Below are 25,849 nucleotides of genomic sequence, written 5' to 3' on the forward strand. Positions count from 1 at the left end.
TATATAGTATTAATCAGATTACATAAAGTTAATAATTTTTTAAAGACAGAATTATTTTCTGGTTTGGAAATTAGTGAAATAATTGTAAAAAATACTATATATAAAATATATAATACATTAAATGTATATATATTATGGAAAAATAATTTAAATAAATATATACACATATTATACATATATATTCTTAATATATCACAGTCTGAATTAATTCTGAATTACCTGAAGTCCAGGCATTCCTGGCAATCCAGGATCACCTTTTGCACCATACCCTTGGTTATATCCATCTGCAGGGCACCCCTGGACAATTAGACAAAAAGTTATGCTGTAGAATTCTGTAGTGGAACAAATCTTCTAATACAGTTTGTAGGGAAATAAGCAACATCAGAATTGCACAATGATGACAACTGTCCACTATGGATAGTTCTACCTTTAAAAAAGATTTTATTAAACAGAATATACCTTTTGCAGGCATTCCAGTTCCCTGTTAGGAGCAGTCTTCATTTCAGACTTACCTGCAGTTACTCAGCCACAGTCCTGACCTTCAATTTCTTTTTTTGCACTTTTTATCCCTTTAAAATACTCTCTAGTGCATCTGCAGATTTCCATATGAATTCATAAGCTGTCTGGGGAGGGGCTTAGTTCTTTGTGTGCTTGAAAGGGTTAAATTCATTACATGCAATAACAGTACTTAAAGGAAAAAAAAATTATATACTGTTTTGTAACCCAGGGTGTTAGTACAGACAAAGAACCCAACTAGTACAGACGAAGCACCGAAGTTTGTGGTTGCTGCTTCTGGAAAGTAGACCTTCTGTTTCCCATGAATGGAGATGTTAAGAACTCTTTTCCAGCAGTGAACATACACACAAACTGTTGATCATCAATAAATATTTCACATAATATGGTGTAAACAACTGACCTTCTCTCCTTTGATGCCAGCAACACCCTAGGGAGAAGAACAATCATATTATTAAAACAGAAAAGTAAAAGAGACAATGGTGAAAGGACACATTCTAAATATTCTCTAAGCTCAGTGCTCTTGAAGTCATTTATTTTCATGGACACAGTGTATAGCTAGGTACATGTTTACTGTGCCAGTCTTCGATTTAAGAAGAAAGGGAATATTGTTAAAAAATAGTCCAGTCTCACAGTTACAACTCTACAAGTGAAGGCAGAACAGCTTTGAAGCCTGACCTTAATAAATAAATAAATAAGATCAGGACAGCTGGTAAAGTAAAAATCATGCTTAGAAGTTATTAGATTTGAAGCCACTGGAACTTGACAGACAGGATTCCTTTTCCATTTCTTGTTCAGAAGTTTCTTTTAAAAACACATTTCTAAAGAGAAAAAACAAATCCTAGGGTTAAGGCAATGCAGCCATAATGAGAAGTTCTGGGTTTAATTCCTGGTTCTTATTGACTTATTTAGGCCATATCACAGATATCAAAGATATTTAGGCGTGAGCTGAAACTGCAATCTATCAAATATATATTAGACACCTTTAGAGATGTGAGTGGTAAATTTTCATGAGTATCCCCTGAGACACTAAAGAGCTAACACCAGTCAATGAACTTGCATGCACTCATTAACTAAGAAGGTGAAGCCCCACAAACAGCCAATAAAGCATTACTTTTAACTTTGGTTTCTTTACCACACAGTTTTCATATTAATAAAATGAATATATATTAATAAAATATATATTAATAAAATAAATATATATATAATATATATATAAAATATATATTTCAACTGTTGTCAATACCAGCTAATGTGAGGCTTTACACTCCTCCAGTGAATGGCTTTATGTGGTAGAAATGCACACAACCATGAATGTCACAGACACCTACTGGAACGCCTGGAGCGCCTCTTCTACCTGGAGGACCTGGAAAACCTTGATCGCCCTGAAAGTAGAAAGAGTGACTGTTAATGCATATTATTGTTTATTATTTGGTCTGATTTTAGCAAATGTGATTACAAAACAAGTTTTTTATGTTATCATACCAAAATTGTGAGTTGCATTACCACCTCGCTAGAAGCGGCACAGCCTGACTGTACGGGTCTTGACTTCTAATAAAGCCCAGACACCAGGCTTTATTAGCTATGTCAGATCAGTTCACTGTTTCACTAGAAATGTATGATTTTCTGTAGTAGGCATTCTTCTGACTCCCTCTTCCAGAATGCTGGAAGCATTTGCTCATAGAGCAAAGAAAAACGAGTAAACCTGTAACTTAACATTAAGCCTTTTCTTTTAATTGCTTTCAGAACCTATGCATTGCCAATTGCAAGCTAGATACCGGTGAAATAAAATTCATTTTCTATCTATCTTTTCTATAATCCATTTCAACAGAAGAACAGATTGGACAAAACTGATTAGGTCTTCTGGATTTAATGAAAAAAGTTTTATCTGTCAAAATATCAAACATTATTCTTAACTTTTTAGCAAAGGCCATTAACGTTATTATTTAATTATCTGTCTTACACAAAAAGGCAGCACTTTTCCTTCCTCTAGCCTCATGATTCAAATTTTTCCTGGTTGATAAAGTCACAAACCAAAACAAATCAAAGTTGTTGTATAACAGGGGAAAAATTCAGAATGCTTTTTGGTCATCCCTAAGCATAGCCAAACACAATCTCCATCCCATTCAGCTTGGTTTGTACCTTTGTGCCGTTGCATCCTGGAACACCCGGGCGCCCAGGAGGACCAATGGTTCCTGGTTCACCCTAAAAAGAAGTGCAAAATTGACACAAGCTTTGTTTTTGCACACTCATATTACCCTACAGCAACACTGAAAGAGTTTGTGTTGGAGCAATGTTTCACAAGACTTGACAGATTACAATGTGTTCTTAAATCACTACAATGAGTAAGAACTGCTGATGCTAAGATTGCTATCTCTTGGCTAATTGACAGAGATAATGCTGATGTTGAGACTAGAGTGAGCATTTTGGGCTGAGGATAATTGTGTACTGAAGACTGTAATAAGACAGAAATGGTTAAATCAGTTTTGTTTTACTTACTGGAAGGCCTGGGGGACCTGAATATCCAGGTATTCCTGGGACTCCCTAACAATATAAAAACAGAGGAACAACATTACAAATATTAAGCAAAAGCTCACGATGCAGTTTTCCTTTTGATCGCATTCATAAGAATAATGCAAGTGTGGTTCTATCAAAAGATCATTACTTCCTTAACCCTTCTGACTGTGAACCAAGTATAAGGGTAGCTTATGCACTGTTAATATAGACTAGTTTTGCCTACAGAAAAAAAACAAAAACAACTCTTCATGGAATTCTAGTCTGACTTTTTCATAGCACATCCCAATACTAAATACATACAGCATGAACCTTGTACAGAAGGTGTAGCAAAAAAGGCAAAAGTTCTAAAAAACAGATAATACATGTGCATAGTCCATGTCACAGATTTTAAAAATACTTTAAAATCATATATAACATTTTGGTTTGATTTTTCACAAATTATTGAACCAAGCTGGCATTTAACATGACATTTAATACATACAAGGTTGTTTAAAATATAAATACTTACTCGTATACCTTTGGGTCCAACTAAGCCCGTAAGCCCTGGAGAACCCTAGATCACAAAAGGAAAACAATCTATTTCAATATAATTGAGAAAAAGCACATATATGTCAACAGGACATGCAATATTTTTAATACCAATACCAACATGTACACACAAAACTATATAAATAAATAAATGATTTGCCTATTACAGACACTAAAGCAAACAAGCATTTAATACAACTTGCATAAATCTTGGCATTTTGCCCTCCTTTTCAATGATATATCTCATCACAGGTCAAAAAAATAACAGTCAGGAGATGTTGAGAAAGCAGTTGCTATAAATCTGTTCAAACTCTGAGACCTGGAAGTGCTTCCCTGTGAGGAAAGTGCTGGAAGCCTCACCAGTTCTCAGGAGAGCTTTTCAGGGTGATGTTCCTGTAATGATCAGGTATATGAATGTATCAGGCACTCTCACCTGCTCTGTTGTGCATGGAAAGGAAAGCCAGGTGCAGGCTGAAAGGGGGCTAAGCAAGGCTGAAAGAAGACAGCAAAGCATGCCACAGCACAGTCTAGACAGAACCTGCTAGAATTGTTTCAAGACACTTAGAGCTCTACTGATAACAAGAAACTTCTGTCATTCCCAGAAAGGAAATGGGGAATGTACAGAACTGCATAGCTCCCAAAATCCTGGGCAACATTTCATTTAAGATAATGTACAGGCGTTGAATAGGAAAAGCTAACTGGAATACAATACAATAGATGGCATTCAGGCTAACAGAGATGTTATTGCTAGATAAATTATCCTTACTTTTTGCCATTCTTGCAGAAGTTATTATCACTTATTAAAAGGGAAATGCTCTGCTAAACACTTTTCAACGAGTTCAAATAAATGGCTCATCAACACGTATGAGATCCACCATCAGTTAAACAAAGTATTGTAAAAACAAGATCGGACGGAATAATGCAACACCACCCAAACAAATTAAAACTTTAAAAACATTCGTTTAAAGGTATGGATAAATGCTGGAGACACATTAGTGCAGGTCCTAGACATAATGTGATTGTGGCAGTACCTTCTGATTTATCCATGACAGCAGGAGTGCTGTTCCTCAAGACAAATGTAAATAAAACGTTTTTTAATGAGCAATTTATTTGCTTTTTTTCTGCTCATACAGGAGTCATTGAAAATTCATATTAGGCCTCAGTTTAGGCACACAGGAAAAAAAGCCCAAGTCACCGAAGTCACTCTCTCCATACTGCAGGCAACTGGGTATTTCCTAAACAGACCGAGATTTATCTTAAAAACCATCTTTCCCTTCAAATTTTCTTAAACCTAATTTCATATTTGTCTCAGTAGTAGCTTATTTCCTCTCTTTCCAGCCACAGATGTCAGAGTATACTGTTAAGAAAAAATTGAGGTTATGCTGCTAAAATCTATTTAGACCCATGTTCATTGCCTCTGGCAGTTCAGTCCAGGTGCTTTAGCACTGGCCACTGGACAACTGACAATAAAAGCCCATGTTCATACCAGCTACTTCCAGTCAGTCAAAAATGACCATTGCAGCTGGTGACCACACAACATCCCTCACCAAATAGGAGACTCTGAAACAGGTTTTGGTTTGGTTTTGTGTTTTAAAACAGAATTCTCTACCCATTCATAGCTCACTTTCACAGTCAATCATAGTAGTTTCTCTGTGTCTCACATACACACCTACCTTTGGTCCCTGTGGCCCTGGAGGCCCTTCTGGACCAGGAAAGCCTCTATGACCAGGTGGACCTGGAACACCAGGAAAGCCTTTTTCACCCTGTAACCATTAAGAGAAAGAAGCTCCTAAAATATCCATGAGTTCTTTTGATAAGTTATTTCTAAGGCATTCACTACTTTCAGTACCTCTTAACTTCTACCTATCTGTCTGCTACTGTGGCAGATATATTACTCTTGCCCATACTGACGTGTTTTTGTGGTCCCGCCTGCGTGCTTTCTAGGCCACATGGTACCACTGAAGTAACATGCTCATAAGTATGGTTGAAGATATCAGAAGACAACAGTACTCAAGATTTTGCAGAGTACAGAATTTAACTGGCAGCATGAAAATTTTAAGAAAGCAGCTGATACATATTCCTTATTAATATTTCTATATCGTGTTTAGTCCCTACAAGCAACACAAATCCACATCCATCATAGCAGCCCTGTTCTGTAGTTGGCTGCTGCTGTACAGCAAGGTCAGTTCCAAATCATCAATACATCTCTTCATGCAAGCCATGGAAAGAAACAGTGGGAGTCAAACGCAACAAAACCATTCAGATAGAATAAAAGAAGTTTGCTTTAAACGACAACTTTTTCAAACTGTTCTGAGTCTCAGAGATTAAGACAACCAATCACTTTTTCATGTGTTTTTTAAGGTCAAGCTCAAATAACCAAACCATGTAAAGGAAACAGAAGATAAAAGCTATACAAATAGAATACAGGAGGCTAAGTTACAGTGGAAGGAGCATTTTCAGATATTTAGTTACATATAATGAAGATGCAAGTCTTATCTTGGCTAAAATAAAGTGCTTCGATCCTAGAAACTCACAGAAAAGGTGTTTCAGCTCTTCAGATAGCAGCAATTTAGCATGCTCAATTTTACATCAGTGGAGAGCTGCCTATTCAAGACCTTTTACATCACAGCATGACATGGGAGAGAGAGGACAGAGTTATCGATTTTCTCAGAGTCAATTTTCCTATTGCTTTATCGGGGGAGAGTTATACAAAACAGCATTTGAAATTTTGCTGTGCAGAAGTTCTGATGTCTTATTATTCGATATGCAAGACAGGATCCAAAAGAAGTCTCGCAGAAGCCAAAACACTTTGGCTTATCCCTCCACCAATTCTCGCCCCTCAAAATCCCACAAACTCACCAGATTCTAAATAGGTTCTGAATTTAAAAAAAAAAAAAAAAAAAAAAAAGCTAGAATATAATCCCAGAATATTTTCATACAAATCAAAATAAGAATTGCATTATGAAGTGTCTGTAAGACCTGTATCATAAACTGCCATAACTTTTTATAACAAATCGTTTATTTCGTCCACCAGCAACCCCAGAAATGCAAAACAGCATAACGCTATACCAAGACGGGCCACTGGAGGGGGTGTGGTACTAACTCACAGAAAACCGAAAGCAGTCCTTGATTTTCCTCCACTGAGCTTGCCACCCCTTCACCGAAGCAAGCCATGGGATGCTCTCCAGATACAGAGCAGCACTGTGCTCTCCTGACAGCTTCACTCCCCTCCATACAGTACAGGAAATTTTATCCACACTTTTTTCTTGACAGGTCAACAAGATCAGAGGATTCTCAGGTTGGAGAATTTCTTAACATTGAACAGTTATCAAAACATTGATTAATGTAATTGTCCTGACTTTCCAAAGCTGCGTGAAAAACTCCATCAGTGTAAACAATTATTGACTCCTACCTACTAATTGCTCGCTAGCTTTAACATAGAACTGATGAAGACAAGTTGCAGGTGTTCATTTGTATTAGGGTTTCTCTTTTAGTGGGCAGCTTTTTTTTTTCTAATTTGTCAATTGGTCTCAATTTTACTGGTTAGGACAAAGTCAGGTTAGACCAACTAAGAAGATGAAAAATAAGCATGGAGATTTTACTAGACATGAGTATTCTCCTTTCCCACCTATGAAAATATGTTTTAATAATGAACATATTTACTTGGAGAGAACTTTTCTCCACCACTGAAATGAAGCTTCCTGAAGGCAGGACTAACAGTGTTTACTGTGGTGCAATATGACTTTTTTTCTTGGTAATAGAAGTACAGGAGGAAAGTTGTGAGTTAATTCTTTACCAGCCAGATGTGTCGATCAGTGGGACTTACCACAACCCTCAGTCTATATAGACATCTGGAATCTACTCATAAGGTTTAGTCAGGCAATCACTGTGTCCACAGTTAGCCTGAATTACAACCATGACTTCTTTAACAATGCCCCTTTCATTTGTGAATCACTTGTTTTTCCAGCTACAAACAGGAGTTTGAAAGAATTTTTGGCATTTGTATAATTCAGGTTTGTCTAAAAGCCACTCCGAGCCGCTGCCAAGCTACTATTGGCAACAGCCAAAGCTGCGGCTTTGTCACTTTTGATGGATTTGATGCTGTTCCCTCACTGCTGGCAAGGTGTTTGTGATTAGGACTCAGAAACTCATCCCCTGTGTTGGTCTGCAGGAGATTTATCTGTTTGATATCACTGCATGTAGCTTTCCTTCAGGAACCAGAAAAGGGGGGGAGGTGGGGGGAGATGGGCAAGGTCCAAAGATGGAAAGAGGGAACCACTGAACATGACACTCTTGGTGGCATTATGAAATTTGTAACAGGAGAGCTGCCGCCAGGGTAAAGGTATCTGTAGGCATTTGTTAGGAGTCTGTGAAAGGGACCTAGTGCTTCGGACAGTTGTTCTTCCTTTGGTGTTCAAACATCATGCAATGCTGTGAACAAACTAACGCATTTAAAAAAAAATCTAGAAGTCTTCTCAGTTAAACAGTATGTTCAGAGTTATTGTAACAGATTTTTGTAAGGTAATGTAGTCCTTTTACAATTCTCTGTAGACTCTGTCGCCAGAATACCATCACACAATAAATTCACTCACTATATCAAGTGAACTAATGTATTAACAATTTCCAGGTATAAACTAATCTGAAAAAAGGAAAAATGTATTCGTTCTTACCTTATTACCTTTCATGCTATCGCAAAAGCAGGGACTTTCACCTTTGCACACACAGCTCTGAAAAACAAAAAGACAAACTTTATAATAAAATTAGTTTTTGTATTGTGTTGTTTGATGAGGGGCAAATGAGATCTCAGTAGTTTTAGTAACGTAACTATTTCACAGATAATGCAACTTAAAAAAAAATGTTCATGAACAGCAGCAGTTCTCAACAGCAGAAAAGAGCTCATTACTCGTCTGTACTGTCTTTTGAGACAGATAAGGGCACTAGTTTAATTTTGTAGTTGAGGTAAAGGCCAAGAAGCCACGCTTAACACCGCCAGGGTTATAGTATCAGCATGAAGTGTAAAATTCCAGAGTTTGGGCTCACAGCACTAAACATTGATGATTCTTTAAAAAACTTACTATAGAAACAAATACATATACTGATATTGTTTTAGATTGCAATATTCTTTTTAATCTAATCTATTAACCAATCATTTTCTGACTTCTTGTAGCTGCGTTCACCTCCTGACCCTGGCTCATGGTACCTAATACAATTACAAAGGACCCTCAACTTTGTTGTTTCTGAATTCTGGAGATTTTCTGAGCCAAGCTGTGTGACAGTGAGTGCCCTCACACACGGATGTCCCCACTCCTGCGGCAAGTCCTGGGCTGTAGCTGCTACCAGCATGTCTGTGTCTTCAGATGAACCTGGAGTTCAAAGCCCTCCTTGGAGGGGTGAGTGTTACACTGTAGCATCCAAACCTCTCTTTGAGTCTGTGACCTCTACTGCCAGAGCATGGCATGGCTATCTGGGAGCAACTACAATTTGGGAAAATTCAATGATTAATCAAGTATGAAGAGAGATTCACTTTTTTGTTGTTCACACTTAAGTGAAAAAAACAACCAAACAAAAAACTCAAACAAGGATATTCAGTATGTAGCTGGATAGACAGCATGACCAAATTAGCTAGCCCATGTACTAGGTAGTCATGGTAGCAGGGAGCTCAGCAAGGCTGCAAAGCGCATCTGAGATCCTGGGTGAATATGAGAACATGTAATCCTTCTGTGCCCTGTTCCTGCCACAGCTGTCATGCACTCAGTACCTGAGCTAGCCCAGTCTGGCTGGGATAACTCTGTAAAGGACTTTTCTGCACTCAGGTAGACATACCCTATTTCAGTGGAGTGGAGGAGAAAAAAAATAATTCTTTGTTACCATAAATATTATACATAATAAAATATCACTGAGGTTATTGAGGCCATGTATTTCACACAGATGTGGAATAAAGTGCATTTATTGTCCTTTTTTGTACACTTAAATTCTTTCCTTTGTTTTTGAAGCTCTTGCTGAAGACTTTTTCAATTGTACTGCTGTAGAAAGAGCATTATTTTTCAGTTTATCCTCCCACTTTAATATATTTGTTTATCACAATAACATATACTATGGTATAGTTACAGAAAATAAGAAAGGGATAAATATCACACATTGGTTTGAAGATATTTTTCTAAATTGCATAAAAGAAGGAAGAACTGTATTTTTTCTTACAAGATTAAAGCCTTTAAGACGATATGATATGAAATTTCTATTTAGATCCTGAAGACAGAATTAATTAACCCTACAGCTGGTCTAATACAACAGCAGCACTGTTCCAAATTTATAACTTTTCCAGTGGTGGTCTCAAAAAACAGAAAGCAAAAGACAGACAAAAAAAATGTTCTCCATCACATTTTAAAATTATAATGTCAGATTGTCATCAAATCTAGATTTTCCTGTAGCAATATGTTCAGGTAAAACATTTTACAGAATTGAAAAGCATCTTTTCTTCCCACAAGCTAGGAACAATTTCTTCTGTCTTTATAATCCAAAACTGAGGTATGTGGTATCAGCTAGCTGCCTTAATTTCTTACGCAGTTCATGGTGTTTGTCTCTTTCCATTGACTACACAAGGAAACTTGACATCTAGTTTGGAACAACCCATCCAGTCTCTTTAGGTGCCTCTTAGGATGAAGGAAAGATGCTGCAAGTACTTGCTGTTCTCTATGGACTAGACAATTACTGACACTAGCTGCCTGTCTTTTAGGCAGCTGAAGTTAGGTGAGATGACACCATCTATTAATTTAAAAATAGATGCAGGGAGCATTCCTCAAGTGAACAGCTATTTAAACATTCATTTACAAAATAAAACAGAAATTAGAATCAGTCAGCCATGAAAAACAAATCCCCCAAGAAATTATTGTGTCTGCCTGTGTTCTATAGACAGATTAATAGGTGATTACTTGATGTTTCAAGCTAGATTTTTAAGGAGTTGCAAACATTAAACACTTAATTCTTTGGCATATTTAAAGACTATTAAAACAGAAACCATGTGACTATGCTACCTTTACTATTATTTTAATCAAGATGATTGTATCACCAGAGACACAACAGTAAACACTAGCATAGAATTAACAAGCAGTATCCTGATTTCTTCTCGATGAGGTCTATCAGCTTGGCACTGGATAGTTTAAATTCACCCAGAAAGTTATATGACAGATCTCTTAAGTCTTTGAGCATAAACACCAGAGGATAAAGTGACGAACATCTCAAAATAAATTTGGAATAGTCCATAAGACAATCAATTTTCTTGTTCCGTATTCAATAACATTACTTTCCATCCCAAAGTATTCTCTTCAAAACAGGTGACACAGGTCATTGGTACCTGTCTGCTAAGCAGTATAAAAATGGTAACTGCTCAATGTTCAGCATCCCAAGGAAAGATGTAAACACAGTACACAATAAAAGTAGTCTTAAATTGCAGGCACTGCATTTTACTGCTGTACAGGGCTGGGGAGTGACTCAAGCTACCATGTTCTTAAGGCTTGCTTATGAAAATTGTAAATTAACTACAAGACCTATGAGACCCATTTACTCAGCAATCTCAACTGCTGAAGCAGATTTAGCTTATAGATCTAGTAGCACCCGAGTCCAGGAAAAGTGCTGTTTTCTGAAGAAAAATGCTTACAGTATTCCAAATTCTCTGGATTTCTTCAGTGTAACTGGCAGCATATCCTGGCTGACCAGAGAGCTTTCCTGAGAAATAGCCACAGCTGGCTTCTAATCTTCCTAGTACCAGTTATTTACCATTATAATTCTACAGACCTTCATGGAGTTGCACCTTATTTCTACCTGTGAAAGTAAAGCTAGAAGCAGATTCTTTACAGTATTCGTATGCAAAGCACAGTTTTCAGCACATGTAGAGAAATCACCAAACGAAATGACTCTTCTGTAATACATATAATCTGCAGAAGACTTCATACGTACAGATACAGAAGAAACTTTTTCTTTTAACTTACAATCACAGATAATCCAATGTGAAGTTAAATGCACGAACATGTAGAAACTTATGATGCTACATAACTGATCAAGGTTATTAAACTGTTTAAAGAAAAAGAGCCTTTGCTCTTCAAGAAGTCAGAATGCTTAGAACGCGTTTAATTTGCCATTAGTAAGCTTTCAGATCAATTTAGGTCTTTTTGTGTACGCATATCTCTTTAAACTAAACTGAAAAGACCAAAGATGATTTTACATTACACAGTCAGTTAGCTGGATAATACTAAATGTTTTGGCATATGATTTTTACATAAGATTAGATTACGCCTTCTGTAGAGGAGCTTTGAACCAGAAAATCATTGCTTGCTTACATTACTGGATGTTTCCACATCCCTGCAAGATGCTTGCAGCTCCTTTATCAAAGGACCATAACAAAACAATAGTACATTGCCAGGTTATAAGATAAAGAAATTGAATATTAGTTATTAATGGTTTATTCAAAATCCTCACAATAACATCTGTATAAGTAAATGCATTAGCAAAGCCAGAGGTTTACTGCATGTTTTTCAGTTTTGTGATTTTTATAATAATCACCTACATTTATTTCAAATATTTAGATACAGTAGATGGCACTAGATTTTTGATCTAAAAATCTAGGCCAAAGGATAAAGCCAGACCATTATATGAATAACAAATCAAATGAATTCACTAATGAACCAAAATTAAAATAAAACCCGAACACTTTATTGGAGTAATTTAAGAGAAGCTCCTTTCAAAAGTGTTTTGAGTGACAGTAGTAGATATGTTCTTTAAATAATTACAGTTGCACACGCTGAAACACATTTTCTGCAGTGGTTAATGTTTTGTTCAGTGGCTGCCACCTTATCTATAACACCAAATTGCCCTTCCTACACTATGGGATTGGATTCTATGGGATTGGACCTCTTCCTGCCCCCAATTCAGAGACTAACTTAAGCATCTGTTTAAAAAGTGTTCCAGTCCTCTCCTTCACTGAATCCCTCAAAGAAATTACTAAGAAAGGGAGAAGTAACAGTACAGACTACATTGTCACCTATACAAAGCTTAATGGAGATTCAGCATGACTCCCACTGTTGCAGTCGTGGCAACTTAATTTGGGAGTATCAGAGAGAATCTTGCATAGCTCACTGCACTTTGCCAATAGAGCTAGTCCTAAGAAAGATGTCAGAGAATGTATTTAGGGATGTTATCAAACCTGAGTATGTCAAAGGACATCACAAAGCATTAATGTAAGGAAAAAAGCAAACAATTATAGGCGTTTCTATTAATAGCACAGGCTGTGAGTCATGTCACTCACATCTGTGGGGCAATACAGTCACACTGGGAATGGTTTAAAGGCAGGAAGATGGGGAACAGACAAAATGAGCCAGTGAGGGCGATGAGCCAATATTTCTCCATTGATCTCTTCTTGGAATGACATATACGAGGACAGAACAGTCAGAGTATTTGTTTGCTTTACCAGATCCAGAGAAGATCAGAGTAGGTCAGCTCTGATTTCAAAACACATATTTGTATTAAAAATACTGCACCCAGGACAGAGGCAGCAAAGTGTGTTGCTGCAGGCAACAGGCACTGTGTTCTTTAAGTATGTTTCAGATAAAGATTCCATCAAGACCACAACAGGATGAGTAATAAAGATATTCAAGTGAAAGCCAAAATGAAATTAAATGTCTTCTGTAGGAATATAGTAATCTGGTTGCAATGGGGCTTAAGTTTACACTTTTGGCCTGATTGGTCTTTAATTTCATGGGTGAACTCCACTGATTCCAGAGGTAAATCCTGGTTAACATAAATGAAAGATGACTGTGCAACACGAGGAATTTTAAGATTAATTAAAAGCAGTGCAAATGATATCCATTAATTACTCTGGACAGTAAAAACTGCCCAGGTGTCTTCTCTCAAGTGGGTGGTGAAGCTGTCACTTTCCTTCATTGGTGGCTCTAACAGCTGATTAGGCTCATTTTTAAAAATGCAAGCCTGATTTTTCATTTAAACTTGATTTTTATTGGCATTTCACCTATCCTGACATTAGGTCTTTATCTTCTAACTTCATAAATTAGTTCAAAAATTAGAACTCCATCAAAACATGGAACAAGACTTATTGGACAAGACCTGTTTTTCTGTGATGATGCTTTTTTTTTGTTCTCTATTCCATTTTTCTGCTCGTTAATGGTATCCTGAGGAGCCTACAAATATGCAGGTCATCACAGTGGTCCTTTTCTAAGTGGAAGTTAATTATCAGCTGATTTCCAGTTTTCTGTAATTTCTCTTAAATTTCAATACTTATTAAAAATTATATATCAGTGAGCCAGCTCGTTTAAGAGTCTTGATTATGAATTTTCAGAGCTGCTGACACACTGAGAAATCTGAATTCTTCCTGAGCTGTCTCAGTGCAGAGCAATCACTTTACACATTCCAACTGCGTCTATAAACCACAACTGAGCACACAGAATAATATTGCTCAAATAGCTGATGCTTAAAACTACAAAGGGCCCATTTCTCTAATGTTCTCTACTACATGTTTTCTATTACATCTAATAAAAGTCGGCATAAAGCATTATGATTACAGTAAGTGGAAAGTTTTGCTTTAACATTTATCTACACTTGTGTTGGGGTAGGTATGCTGCACAGAGATGTGAAACGCTGTACTTTCTGAAGGACACTATGGTGCTAGCTAAAGCTTCTAGCTTGGACACAGTCATGTTTTTGAAAATTTATCCTAACCTGCTCAAGCAGAGGATCTGAGAGCAGAGCTGTATAGAAAAAAAGTTCCCACTGTGGAAAAGGCTATATAAGGAAAATCTTTTTTCGGAGTCTGATGCACCTGTGTGAGCATGCTTAGCTAGACCAGCAGAGTCAGTAATTCTATCTAGACACGCTTAGTAGATATGTGACCCTGGCAGCATATTCCTCATGTTGCACAACTGTAAATCACCATGTAGCGTACAAGGTACTGGAGAATGAAGTCCCCTCACTCCAAAACATTGCTATCAAAACAAAATACCAGTCTCACAATTACAACCTGTATACTAAAAGTTTTTCATGCATTCTAAGCATCAAACATTAATTCATTAAAATTATCAAAGACCACGAAGAACTTTGTGTTTTTTTAGTGATTGCTGGACCAGTACAACAAAACCAAATTACTAAGCCTTCAATAAGTATAGACAACATAGAGCACAAATAGGAGATGATGAGATGAAGGAAAATATGTCAGTTCCCAAACCCTGAAACATTGTGTAGTCACTTGTGAACTGGAAGGCAGCCAGACATTCCTACCTTAGAAGATTCCTGTTAACAGCCATGTATGCGATCAGAATTCACAGCATTTTGCCTACCGGTTGAATACCCTAGCACCTCCCAAAAATTATTTCATTTTGACTTTCCATTATAAAGAAATAAATCTGTAACTTCAACTAATAAACAACTTGGTCAATAATGTCTAATGTAGGGAGACCAGATCTCAAAGGACAGTGGAAGACAACAGTTATGCTACAGACAGTGCAGTTGTTGAATAAGCTCCATTAAACACTTGTAACAGGAACTTTGCTCAGGGAATAACTACTGAATCAATATCCCTCCTTGGTGACATAGGTCTTATATTACTGGTTATGTGCTGCTTTCAGGGTGAGGTGCAGAAGAGAAGTCCTAAGCATTTATGATCATAGGAAAAAACCTTCGTAACACTTCACAGAAGCAGGATTTTGTGTCTAACTTAAAGATACACAATTTGTGATCACACAAGGTGAACACACGTGTGTCTATCTGAACTTGATAAGAACTTCCTTACTTTCTATCCTTAATTTTAAACTGTCAGGAGTTCTTTTGGAAGGGATTTGTTCTTTTATAGAATATAAACATGTATTTATAATGGTATTTGCAAACCAACTATGGTAAATGACTGGTATGGAGAAACAGAAGCAGCTGCTGTAGATGAACAGCATAACGTGTATAAAACATTATAAAACCTGTATAAAATGCTTTTTCACTTCAGAGACTGAAACCATTTTGAAAATCTTCTCTTAGTTTTTAAAGCAAAAACCTGTTTGGTAAGAATGTTGTATAATAGCAATTTTGTAGTGTTAGCCAAATCTCTTCATTATAACTATTCATATTTATCACAATAAAAAAGCGGTAACATAAACCTTAAGTAAAACAGTATAAAACAGATGGAAACAAAATTTTCATACAACTTCTGGTATCTCTTGCCTATGTTTAGATGGAATAAATTATGTCCTTGGGGAAAAAAACATCAAATACAACGAAACAAAAAAACGTGTAACACCCTGCAATTCTTTTTTTGTAACATTCTCACTGTACAGCATATCTCTTTTGCTGTGAACGAGCCTGTCTGTATGGAAGTTCGAAGAAAGTACCGTAACATAGCTGTTCATACGATTCTCATGAAAGGACACCACTCTGTCACCATGTTTTATAGTTCCACATACAACTTCCATGGTGCCAATCATATTCTTGTCCAAGTAGATACAGTACAATTAATTATCTGGAGCTTATCCCTTCTCTCCAACTCACTGACAGTAAAGAATTAGGAAGTGCGATAACGGTAGGACATGGCAATCTTCACCGTGCCCGCATGTTATCATCATTGCGTTGGGATGAAACTGGTAAAATGTTGTGATTCGGAACAAAACCCACCACCCTGAGTTTTCACAAACTCAAATTGTTTGTGAGCTCTGTAGTGATGACCACTAAGGCCTGTGTTGTAGAAGCTGCCTAAAATTACTCAGTATCTATGTAAGTAGAGCTGGCATGTTGTATGCAGTTTTGGAAAACTGTAAGTTGAGGGTCTTAATTGAATCTCTGGTTTTGGGGTTTTTTTTAATTGCTTTTGGTCTATAAAGAGAAGATACAGAATTAATCTCTCTTTAAACACAGAGAATGATGATTTTATTTCTTCTGCTAAACCACAGAAAATTTTGATACTTACATTTATAATGAACGGTATCTTACTCTACAAGTAATCTCACTAGGGTGGCAGTCACACTGATGAGGACTAACAGAAACTGGATCAAACTGTTCACAATATATTCAGACAGGTAAAATCTCCCAAGGGAGACCCATAAACCCCATCTCTGTGGGTTTCTTCTCCTGACTTTGAACAGGATATGGGGACAACAGAAATAAGTATTCTTCATTTCCACAAGGAAAAAAAGATTAGGTAATTCAGCCCACAGAATTTTGTTTTGTGTAGCAAACTCTTAAGGGTGTTTAATCAGCTTATTCATCCGTGCTCTTCCTTCCTAACAGAGGGTCATCTTAAAAGAGCAATCTAATAACAAAGAAAACACATCATTTAACTAGTGAATTTTTGCTTATCTACCATAATGTGACTAGCATTACATCACACAATTTGTATTTCTGCCCAACTGTTCAGTGTGGGAATGGTATTCACTATAATTGTTGTCTCCTCAGGCCTGTATATTTGTATATTCACAAAATTCCTGGTGTGCATCTTCTGTTAAGTGGTGCAAGTAGCAATGAAAGCAACAGTAGCTTGTTCAGAGAAAGCTTATTGCACATGCTTTGGTTTCTCCTTTTTTGAAAGGCTCTGTGATTTCACAGATAAAAAAGAAAAAAAAAAGGTTACTTTTTCTTGCAGCTTCCTCCAAAATGATCTGTGGAAAAATGCAGCATAAAGCCCTAGTTAAAAAGACTTCATTGAACCAGGCCAAATGGAAAACCTGTAAACCTGAGAGACTTGTACCCTATCACAAAACTGCTAAGTTAAAAAAAAAGACAAACAATGGAAATAGAACTAAAAATATACTAGGTATGGCAAATGGAACTTGTTCAGTGTGTGCACGAGAGACTGGGCTTTAAACAGTTAAGAAGAAAAAAGTCTTTTTGTATTTCCCCTTCCTCCTAGGCTCCTGTAATCCATGCCAACATACTGAGCCTTCTAGTATTACTTTGTTAGGCGTTAGGGTGAGAATGTGACAGTAAAACAGATGACCGGACATCCCATACTAGTTGCACTTAATAGCAAAGTATTTTGTTTCAAAGACACGCTATGATAAATCAGCTCTAGGTATTGCAAAGAGATTGTTAGCACAGATCTCGAAATAAAATGCTGTTATATCTATATGAAATGCAAAGCAATGAAGAAAGAACCAGTGTTTGCCTACCTACTTTGGTCATTTTAATGATATTCAGTCAGCAAAATAACTTGAACTATACAGTTTTGCTTAAATGTGTATTTACCTTGTAGATTTGTTAGAAAAAGTCTATACATCAAGTGTTAACAGTTCAGTTTTCACAGGTGTTTACAAAGATCACCTAAGGAGGTTGATCTTTCAGTTGTATGATCCAGCAAACACACAAGCACACTTAACATTTCTTGGCCATCAGAGCAAGCCTCCATGTGGTGTAAGACAGCAGAACTCCAGAAATTTTGATGCACAAATAATTAGGGCAACTCTGCTGATGTATCCTAACTCGCTTGGCCCAGCAAGAAAAGCATTGCTCTGCAGTGCTCTGACACTGGCCTGTTACCCTATGGAGATGATGGCTGAATTACAGCTAATTTTAGAGGCAATCAGTATCAGAAGAGTCTAGTATAAATTGGGCCCAATTATCAGAGTAACACCCCCACTGACTTCAGAGCTAGGATCATATTAACCAAATCAAAGAGAGCACTTCACAAAGGACTTGGTTTTCTAACACACTTAGTGAACTCTCTTTTGTATATTCAGGTGCACATCTTCCCTTCTCAGCTGCTTTGTGTGACAAAGAACCTGGGCACTTCCGAAGGCCGGCAGAGAAGGAACATTCTCACTGTGACACTTTGTCCCTCCAACATTTTGATTCCTAGTTAAAGCAATTCAGCCTGCAGCCCATTCTTACCAGCCTTGGAGATGGCCATGGCTGAGCTAGAACACTGCATTTTTGCCTTCCAGAGCCATGTATTAAGATCTATTTGTGATAGCAATATAGTTTGCATATAATTAGGAAAAAATATTGCATGAAGAAGAAAAGACTAGTTTATATGTATTTGCATGCAAATTCTAACATTTGTAAAAAATGAAATTAATTGGGAAATATGAACACTTGCATCTAGTCACAGATAATAAGCATAAGTGAGAAAGGGGATGCAAAAAAGATCTTCTCAAGTTATAGTCACTGAGTTTGTTATCCCCCATCCTTTGCCAACAGCACATGATGAAAAAATACAAAGAGTAATGACTGGGGCAAATACAGAATATAGAGCACGTAATTTTATCCTGTGAGCTAATACATCATTGCAATTGTATAACAATGCAAATCAAAAAATGGCAGTAACATGAGGTGCAGCTAACTTGCAATCAATTCATCTTGCTCAAGTAGAAACCCTCTTTTATCCTGTTCTGAACACATGCTAAAATGCTGCCATCATAAAAATGATCCACGCCACTAAGAAGCAGTATTGATACAGTACTAATGAACTTGACTGAGGTATTTTTCTTATTAGTTTCATTTGAAACAGCAAATTCCAGAGAATATTTTTAGATTAGTGTTTAATTTCAAGACATACAAGAAGTACACGGATGGTATCAAAAGACAGGACACACTCAGGAGAATTAATTGGATTGTACATATGCATAAAGACAGTACCAGCTCCAGGTGCTGTTAAACAAAATGAAACAATGAGAAAGCAAATCAATTTTTTTATGAGAGGAAAAAAACAGAAATGAGGAATGAGAAAGATCTTGTTCCCTGCAGAAACATATTGATATACTTTTTTTATTCCTCTTCTAAAGTATTTAAATGAGCAGTGGAAAAATCTGAAGAATTATAACATCAGTATTTGGAGTGAAGGAATACATCAAGCAAGCTGAAAGCCTTTGACATGGGAAGATGCTACTTCTGCTGAGTTTTCAGAAGATGTGATTAGAGCGTGCCAGGGGCCAAGAATGCAGATAATAATACTCCCTAGCAGGTGCCAGAAAGTTCAGGCTCCTAAGGGCAGGGAAGTCTGGACTCTCTGAAGGGCTGTGAGGACCAAAATTTGCTGTATAAACAGCAGCAGGCACAAATTAATAATTTTCTTTCTTGTCTTCAGGAATAAACTACTTATTGAGTTATTAAGACACATACACTTAAAACTCTTCTATGTTGAAACATTCTTAATTTATGCAAATGGCAAAAATACTGCTTCCTGGTCAGTATCAATTTATTTTCATATTAAAGTGTAGCATGATTTTAAAACACAGACAATACCTATTTCCTTGCAACAGACAGTCCCGCCAAGATGCAATGATTTATTCATCAATCATTTCATGTCAATTAACATCAGCCACTGATATTTAATTAGGAGTTTAGATAAAACTGCTTTTTAAAAAGTTCTTATTTGCTCCATCATCTAGATCTAGAAAATTTGTTAGACTTTCTCTTTTGAAAATATCAGCATTTCCATACAGCATTTCCATACAAGAATAGAAATTATGACATTTGAATCTTAAACTCGTCTGTTATCTGTTGCAAATCTAGTTTAAACTAATCTCAGACATTTGAGATCTGCTAAATTTTCAGAGCACCACTGAATCAATACACGGCGTTCAAACTTCGCTTAAACAGCAAGATTTCTGTAGAAGATACTTCCTACCACCCCAAATCCTGTCTTTAAGGCCTAACTGTAAACAAGGATCTAGTAATGACAATGCTTTAGAAAACTGGTATCTGAGAGCTTCATGATTTACCTTAAGCAGAAAGTCTGCTAATGAACTAAGGTACCTGAGTCTGCGAGACTGGCAAATACTCTAGGATCCTACTGGGGTTGATAAAAAGTGTTGAAATGCTTTACTGGGCCATATGTGGGGTCTTGATACACCTCCTTTTCCCTTCCTTTGTAGATAAAAACACGGAACAGGATGACAAGATCAACACAGCCAGAACAGAGGCTTAGAAAAAGTGTGAGCGTGTGTGTCGTTGGCAGTGGGGAGGAGTTCCTGCGACACAGCCTGTGCTTGTTAACAGCCATCCAGAAGCATATACGATGATGTCCACCTCTTAGGAGCAACAAGGGCAATGGATGGGAGGTACCAGCAGAGGAGAAGACAATAAAGAACAGCAAACTGGGTATAAGAGAGAGGAAGGTCTTGAGTTTATTCATCTTCCACATCTTGCTTTAGAGTAAGGATCAGATCTAGGCAGGGCCTAAAACAACTCTGCAGAAAACATGTACTTTGCAAATAGATCTGGTGCCTCTGTTCTACATAAGAACTAAGAGGTATTTTAATTCCATTACAAATAAAACAAGTAGATCTTTGTTAAATGACTAAACTTCACTGCAAGTTAGTCAGAGTGCCATCAAAGAAAACATGTTTGGTGAGGTGCTTATGCTGCTTCCAGACATTTTACCCAGAATGGGTGAATGGAAGAGATGCAGTATTTTAGAAGAAACATTATTACTTATTAGTCTGCTTCAGATAATTACAGCAGAACGTGGCTCTATTTTAGCAACAACAAAGTAGATCAGATATTTTCCTTATAAAGGTGAACTGCAAAACGTTTTGATAGGTGGTAAAGGGTTTTAATGTACTGCATTAGATCTCTACTCACACATGCAAGAAGAAATTAACACTGTTGACTATTACGGGAGAAATACAACTTGAAATTTACTGAAACTGGCAGTTTTCTGTTTGGTAACTACCAGAAATGTTGAGAGCTACACTGACCCATTTACCCTCACAGCTGACTGCTCTCCTCCCAGTTGGGAATGTACAATCTAAATGTTATAACTGGACAGAGCAGAAAGGAACGGCAAAGACTACAATATGATCTAGGAGAATTTATCAACCAAATGGCGATGCACTCTCATCATTAAACCTGAAAGACAAACCGTAAAGTGAGTCTGTAACGAAGGCAGCACAGGTGGTCCAGATGATAAGAGCTGCTCTGAGCGTGTTTACCTCAGAGACCCCATCCACGCCCAGCACTGCTCTGTCCCTGCCGCCCACATCCACGGTCTCCTGCGGAGCGAGGCGCTGCCCGCGGGACAGGCCTCCGCGGCCGCGCTCCAGGCTCCCGGCGGGACCGAGACCCCCCCGGCCCCTCACGAGAGCCTCTCGGCTGCAAGCGGGGGAAGCCGCCCTGCGACCTGCCCGGCTGGGCCGCCGACGCGCCGCGCTTCTTCGCACCTGAGATAAGCCGTGACGACGCGCCCCGCGGCCTCCCCGCCTTCCCTCATCCCCGCCTGGCAGCGGCGCAGGGCTAACGGTGCCTCACACCCGGGCGAGACGTACCTCACCTCACCGCGCCCGGGTGCCAGGTACCTCACGCGGGCGAGGCGTGTCATTTTAAATACGATAAATTCACCTTTTCTTCCTCACAACTTGCCAACGCCGACATGCAGTGCGCTGGCAGAGGTGGCCGAGGGGCTGAGCCCCGCTCTGCCAGGGTAACGCTGCAGCCGCCGCGGGACCCCGCGCCACCGTCCCGCCGCCCCAGCCCCGCCGCCCCGCGCTCACTCACCTCAGCCGCCGCAGCGCGGCCCGGCCAGAGCAGGGCGAGCAGCAGCAGCGGCGGCGCCAGGCGGCCGGGGCAGCCCCTGCCGGCCATCCCCGCGCTCGGCGCTGCCTGCGCGGCGTCCCGCAGAGCTCGGACCGGGGCGCTCGGACTCTGCCCCCCGCCCGCCCGCGGCTTTTGGCCTGGGGGCTGCTGCTTCGCACCCGCCTCGGCGCTCCCGGCGCCCTGGGGTGGGGACAGGGGCCGGGGCTGGCCGGGGCGGGGCTGGCTGGGCCACCCCTCTGCTCTCTTCTCCCCCCCGCGTCTCCTGCCTCGGGCACCGCCGGCAGCCGCTGTCCGCCCGTCCGTCCTCCGCGGGCATGGAGTGAGCGAGGAGCCGGGGGCCTTCCCGCCTGGGAGCTGAGGTGAGCGCCGCGGAGGGCAGCCCCGGGCGGCGGTACCTGACGCTTGTCACGGGCCGTCCCGCCTGGCCTCGGCAGCTCGCTGAGGGGCCAGCCCCGTCCCGGGACAGCTGGAGGTGTCCCAGGTTACCGGGCTGTCTCCGTCCCCCGCCCGCTTCTCCCGCGCCGCCGTGAGGGCGCAGGTGGTGAGCGCCGACCGAACGGCCCCGGGGCTGCGCGGCGGGAGCGGGGACGGACACCCGGCCGGGCCAGCCCCGGGCACCACCCGAGCAGGGACACGGCCTGGGCCCGCCCGGAGCGGGGTCGTCTGCAGCGCCCCGGCGGGGAGAAGGGGCCGGTTAAACCGGGGCGGGAGCGAGGCGGGAGGCGGCAGCGCGGGGTGCGGGAGTGAGGCGGTGCCGGGGAAGGCCGGCGGCAGCGCGGGCCCTCAGCGCCATCCCGCCGCTGCCCGGGGCGCTCCCGGGCACTCAGGGGAGTGTTTTCCTTTCAGCAACGCTTTCCTCTCCCTCAAGTGTTTTCTTAATGAGACAGCGGAGACCAAGAAGTCCCAGAAAAGACAAAGTGCTGCCCACTGCATAAATGTAAATCAATGAGAAATCAGTGAGAAGTGTTTCTCCCTAGGCTTTCCACATAGCTTAGCATGATATAAAGGTTTTCTGAATGGAAGTGTGATTTGTAAAGAGTTGGCAGTACGTAAAGTTTATCACATTTATGTTATTGACAGAAGTACTGCATGTTCAAGGTATCAGCTCACCAAATAAAGTGCTGTTCTGAGATGGAGCAAATTTAGAAAGTATATTGGCCAGGCCAGCCACAGGGATCTTACCTTATCTGCAGTGTTCGTGAATGCTGTACAGGAAATCCCGCTTTACAGGTTTTATTAACTGCTACAGGTGATACAGAAGAAGTAACAGTATACAGCAATATAATGTATGTATATAAATCTCTTTAGGACTACTCATGAGATACAAATCTAAAGCCATTCATGAGCGCAAAGCTAACCACAGAGCTTTGTAAAACAGCTTCTCTTACAGGCATGAGAGTAGACCTGGATCTCCTTTCAGTAGATATTGTCAACCCTCTATGAAATTCGCTGTGAAGCTAGTTAGTAGAGGCTACTTTTCCCAAAAGTTTGGTACTAGAAGCAAAAACACATCTCTGGAAGAGCAGAGAAATATGTTCAGTGTCAAAGATCTTGTTCATCATCACAGATGTTATCACCTTGGCTCTAAAATCTCAAGCATCAGTGAGAACAAGCAGGCAGGTATAGAGAGAAAGGGGGAAAAAAAAATCCTGTTTTCAAGCCAGACTGATGGTGACCGTGTAGAGGAAATAGTATCTTAGGGATAAAATCAGTAAAATGATGTATTTTGTCAGATTCCTAAACCTGTCGACTATAACAGCGCTACATTTTTTACGCAGGAATCCTGTAATAAGGACAAAAATGGAGTCTACGGTTGTTTATAAGCCACAGGCACCTATATAAGTACTTACATCCACCACTGAAATTTAACAGTAGAACTGGTGCTAGACAGAAGATAGCAGAGACTCATTTACACAAAAGTGAAAAGAAAAGGTGCAGGGTTTTCTGAGACAAGAAGATCAGAGCAAGCAAGACTACAGTGAAAGAGAGTGGTCAGTCTCCAGAAATGATGCAAATTCAGATGCAGGATGAACAGTATAACTCTCACTGATCAAAGAAGATAGTATTTAAAAGGAGAGCTCTTGAATACTAGGCCAAAGAAATACTGGAAGAAACAGAAGAAAGTAGGCAAACCACTGTTAGGAGAAATAAATGAATATATGCGGAATACCTAGTGAATGAAATACTGCTATAATAAAAATCTATTGAGTCAGTTTTCAAATGATGAAAACCCTGTGTGGAAATTTGAAAAAAATAAGCCAGGAAGCTCAAAGCAAACATGGGAAAGTGCTAATAAGGGAGATGCAATAGCAGGAGCATTTAAAAAAAAGTCCTCTTCGAGCCCATTCTTATCCCAGTACCACCTGTTTCACTGATGTTGAGCAGCTAGCTGCTTAGTATGGCCCAACTGGATGGTAGTTGTGTATTTGTTATACTTAAGAAAGAGCGAGTAATGTTGCATTATGAGATTGTCACATAAAAGCACATATGCCTTTATATGAGTTTCTAGGACAGATAATTGACTTCAAAGTAGCATTGAGCTGGAAGAAAGGTGAGATCAGCCACTGATGTTCTCTGCTGCTCGGTGCTACCATAATTCATGGCATCCATCCAAGGAAAGTCTATGAAACCTCGATGCAGACTGTGTTGCTGATATGGTTGCTGATATTGTCCATAATATCTTCAGAAAGTTACAAACTCAGAGAGATGGTCTTGTCTGGCAAAACAGCAGGCAGGCTTAACATCAGTTGTGTCAAAACACATACCTGCAGCTGCCTGAAGAGGTACTTCACCAACAACACCAGTGTGTGAACAACAGAGAGGTCAACCTTAATACTAGAAAGCAATTGAAACTGCAACAAATTAAAAGTCTGGCTTTTTTCACTTCGAAAAGTGATTTTGTTTCCTCAGTTCTCTATGGTAAAACACAGATAACAGTATTTTCTCTTTTTACAGATAAGGAATATTTTTGTGGGAAACATTGCAGTCATATGAATTTGGCAGAAAGTGCAAAGTTTCATAGGACACTGTAAAAGAAAAAAATACAGCTTAAGGAAAAGGATGAAAAGAGCATGGAATATATCCATGGTGAATAAGGCAGAAGTCCTATGGAAAACAGCGTATATGTTCTTGTACTTAAAATGACTATCCTAATCATATGCATAAAAGAACCATGTTAAAATTGAGCACACAACCCTAATTTTTATTTCCTAACTTCTGAATCCTTGACTTTGCAGCTTCAATGATCTTGTGACACGTGATGTTGGTTTCTTTGGATGCAGTGAGAATATAGTTAGGGCTGCTCTGATTTTTTATACCTCAGTAACTGTAGCTGTGTATATGCCTCAAACTATGGCTCATGTCCTGTGGTCTTATTTTACCACAGTCCCTAAGAATGAAATTGTCTTCCTTCTTGGTCCTTGTCTAGAAACTAAACATCTAGGTTATGTTATAGTGCCAGATTTCCCCCCTCTGGCTTTTAAGAATTTTATGAGCTGAGGTTTGGTGATGCTTTTATAAAACCTATTTCTTTGGTGGTATTGAGTGTGTTATCCTGGGGATATTTTATCTTCTTTCTAATTAGGTAAGTATGCTATTGAGGTAACTGTCGTGATTACTACAAAATAATAAAACATGAGATCAATTTGATATATCAATCTAAATAACACTTTGTAGTCCTTATATTATTGCACTGGCTGCTGAACACTTCAAACTATAGGAAGCTTGTTCAGAAAACGATGTGTTTTCCATAGCCATGACAAAATAGCAAGCAGAGTGGTTT

The 25,849-nt window shown here is 39.3% G+C and overlaps 1 protein-coding gene across 1 annotated transcript in view; it reads right to left on the reverse strand.

Annotated features, from left to right (window-relative positions):
* The window catches only part of COL4A3 (collagen type IV alpha 3 chain), a 63,986-nt gene extending 41,870 nt beyond the window's left edge, over positions 1–22,116 (reverse strand). The window contains exons 1-9 of the mRNA XM_068406578.1: positions 22,030–22,116; positions 8,229–8,285; positions 5,232–5,321; positions 3,539–3,583; positions 3,013–3,057; positions 2,656–2,718; positions 1,845–1,898; positions 917–943; positions 220–297 (exon numbers count right to left, since the gene is read on the reverse strand). Coding sequence (XP_068262679.1) covers positions 220–297; positions 917–943; positions 1,845–1,898; positions 2,656–2,718; positions 3,013–3,057; positions 3,539–3,583; positions 5,232–5,321; positions 8,229–8,285; positions 22,030–22,116 — 546 coding nt within the window. The remainder of the gene's footprint in view (positions 1–219; positions 298–916; positions 944–1,844; positions 1,899–2,655; positions 2,719–3,012; positions 3,058–3,538; positions 3,584–5,231; positions 5,322–8,228; positions 8,286–22,029) is intronic.
* Positions 22,117–25,849: the final 3,733 nt, after the last annotated feature.

The sequence above is a fragment of the Nyctibius grandis genome, chromosome 8, assembly GCF_013368605.1.
Source record: "Nyctibius grandis isolate bNycGra1 chromosome 8, bNycGra1.pri, whole genome shotgun sequence".
In the NCBI taxonomy this organism is placed as follows: Eukaryota; Metazoa; Chordata; class Aves; order Nyctibiiformes; family Nyctibiidae; genus Nyctibius; species Nyctibius grandis.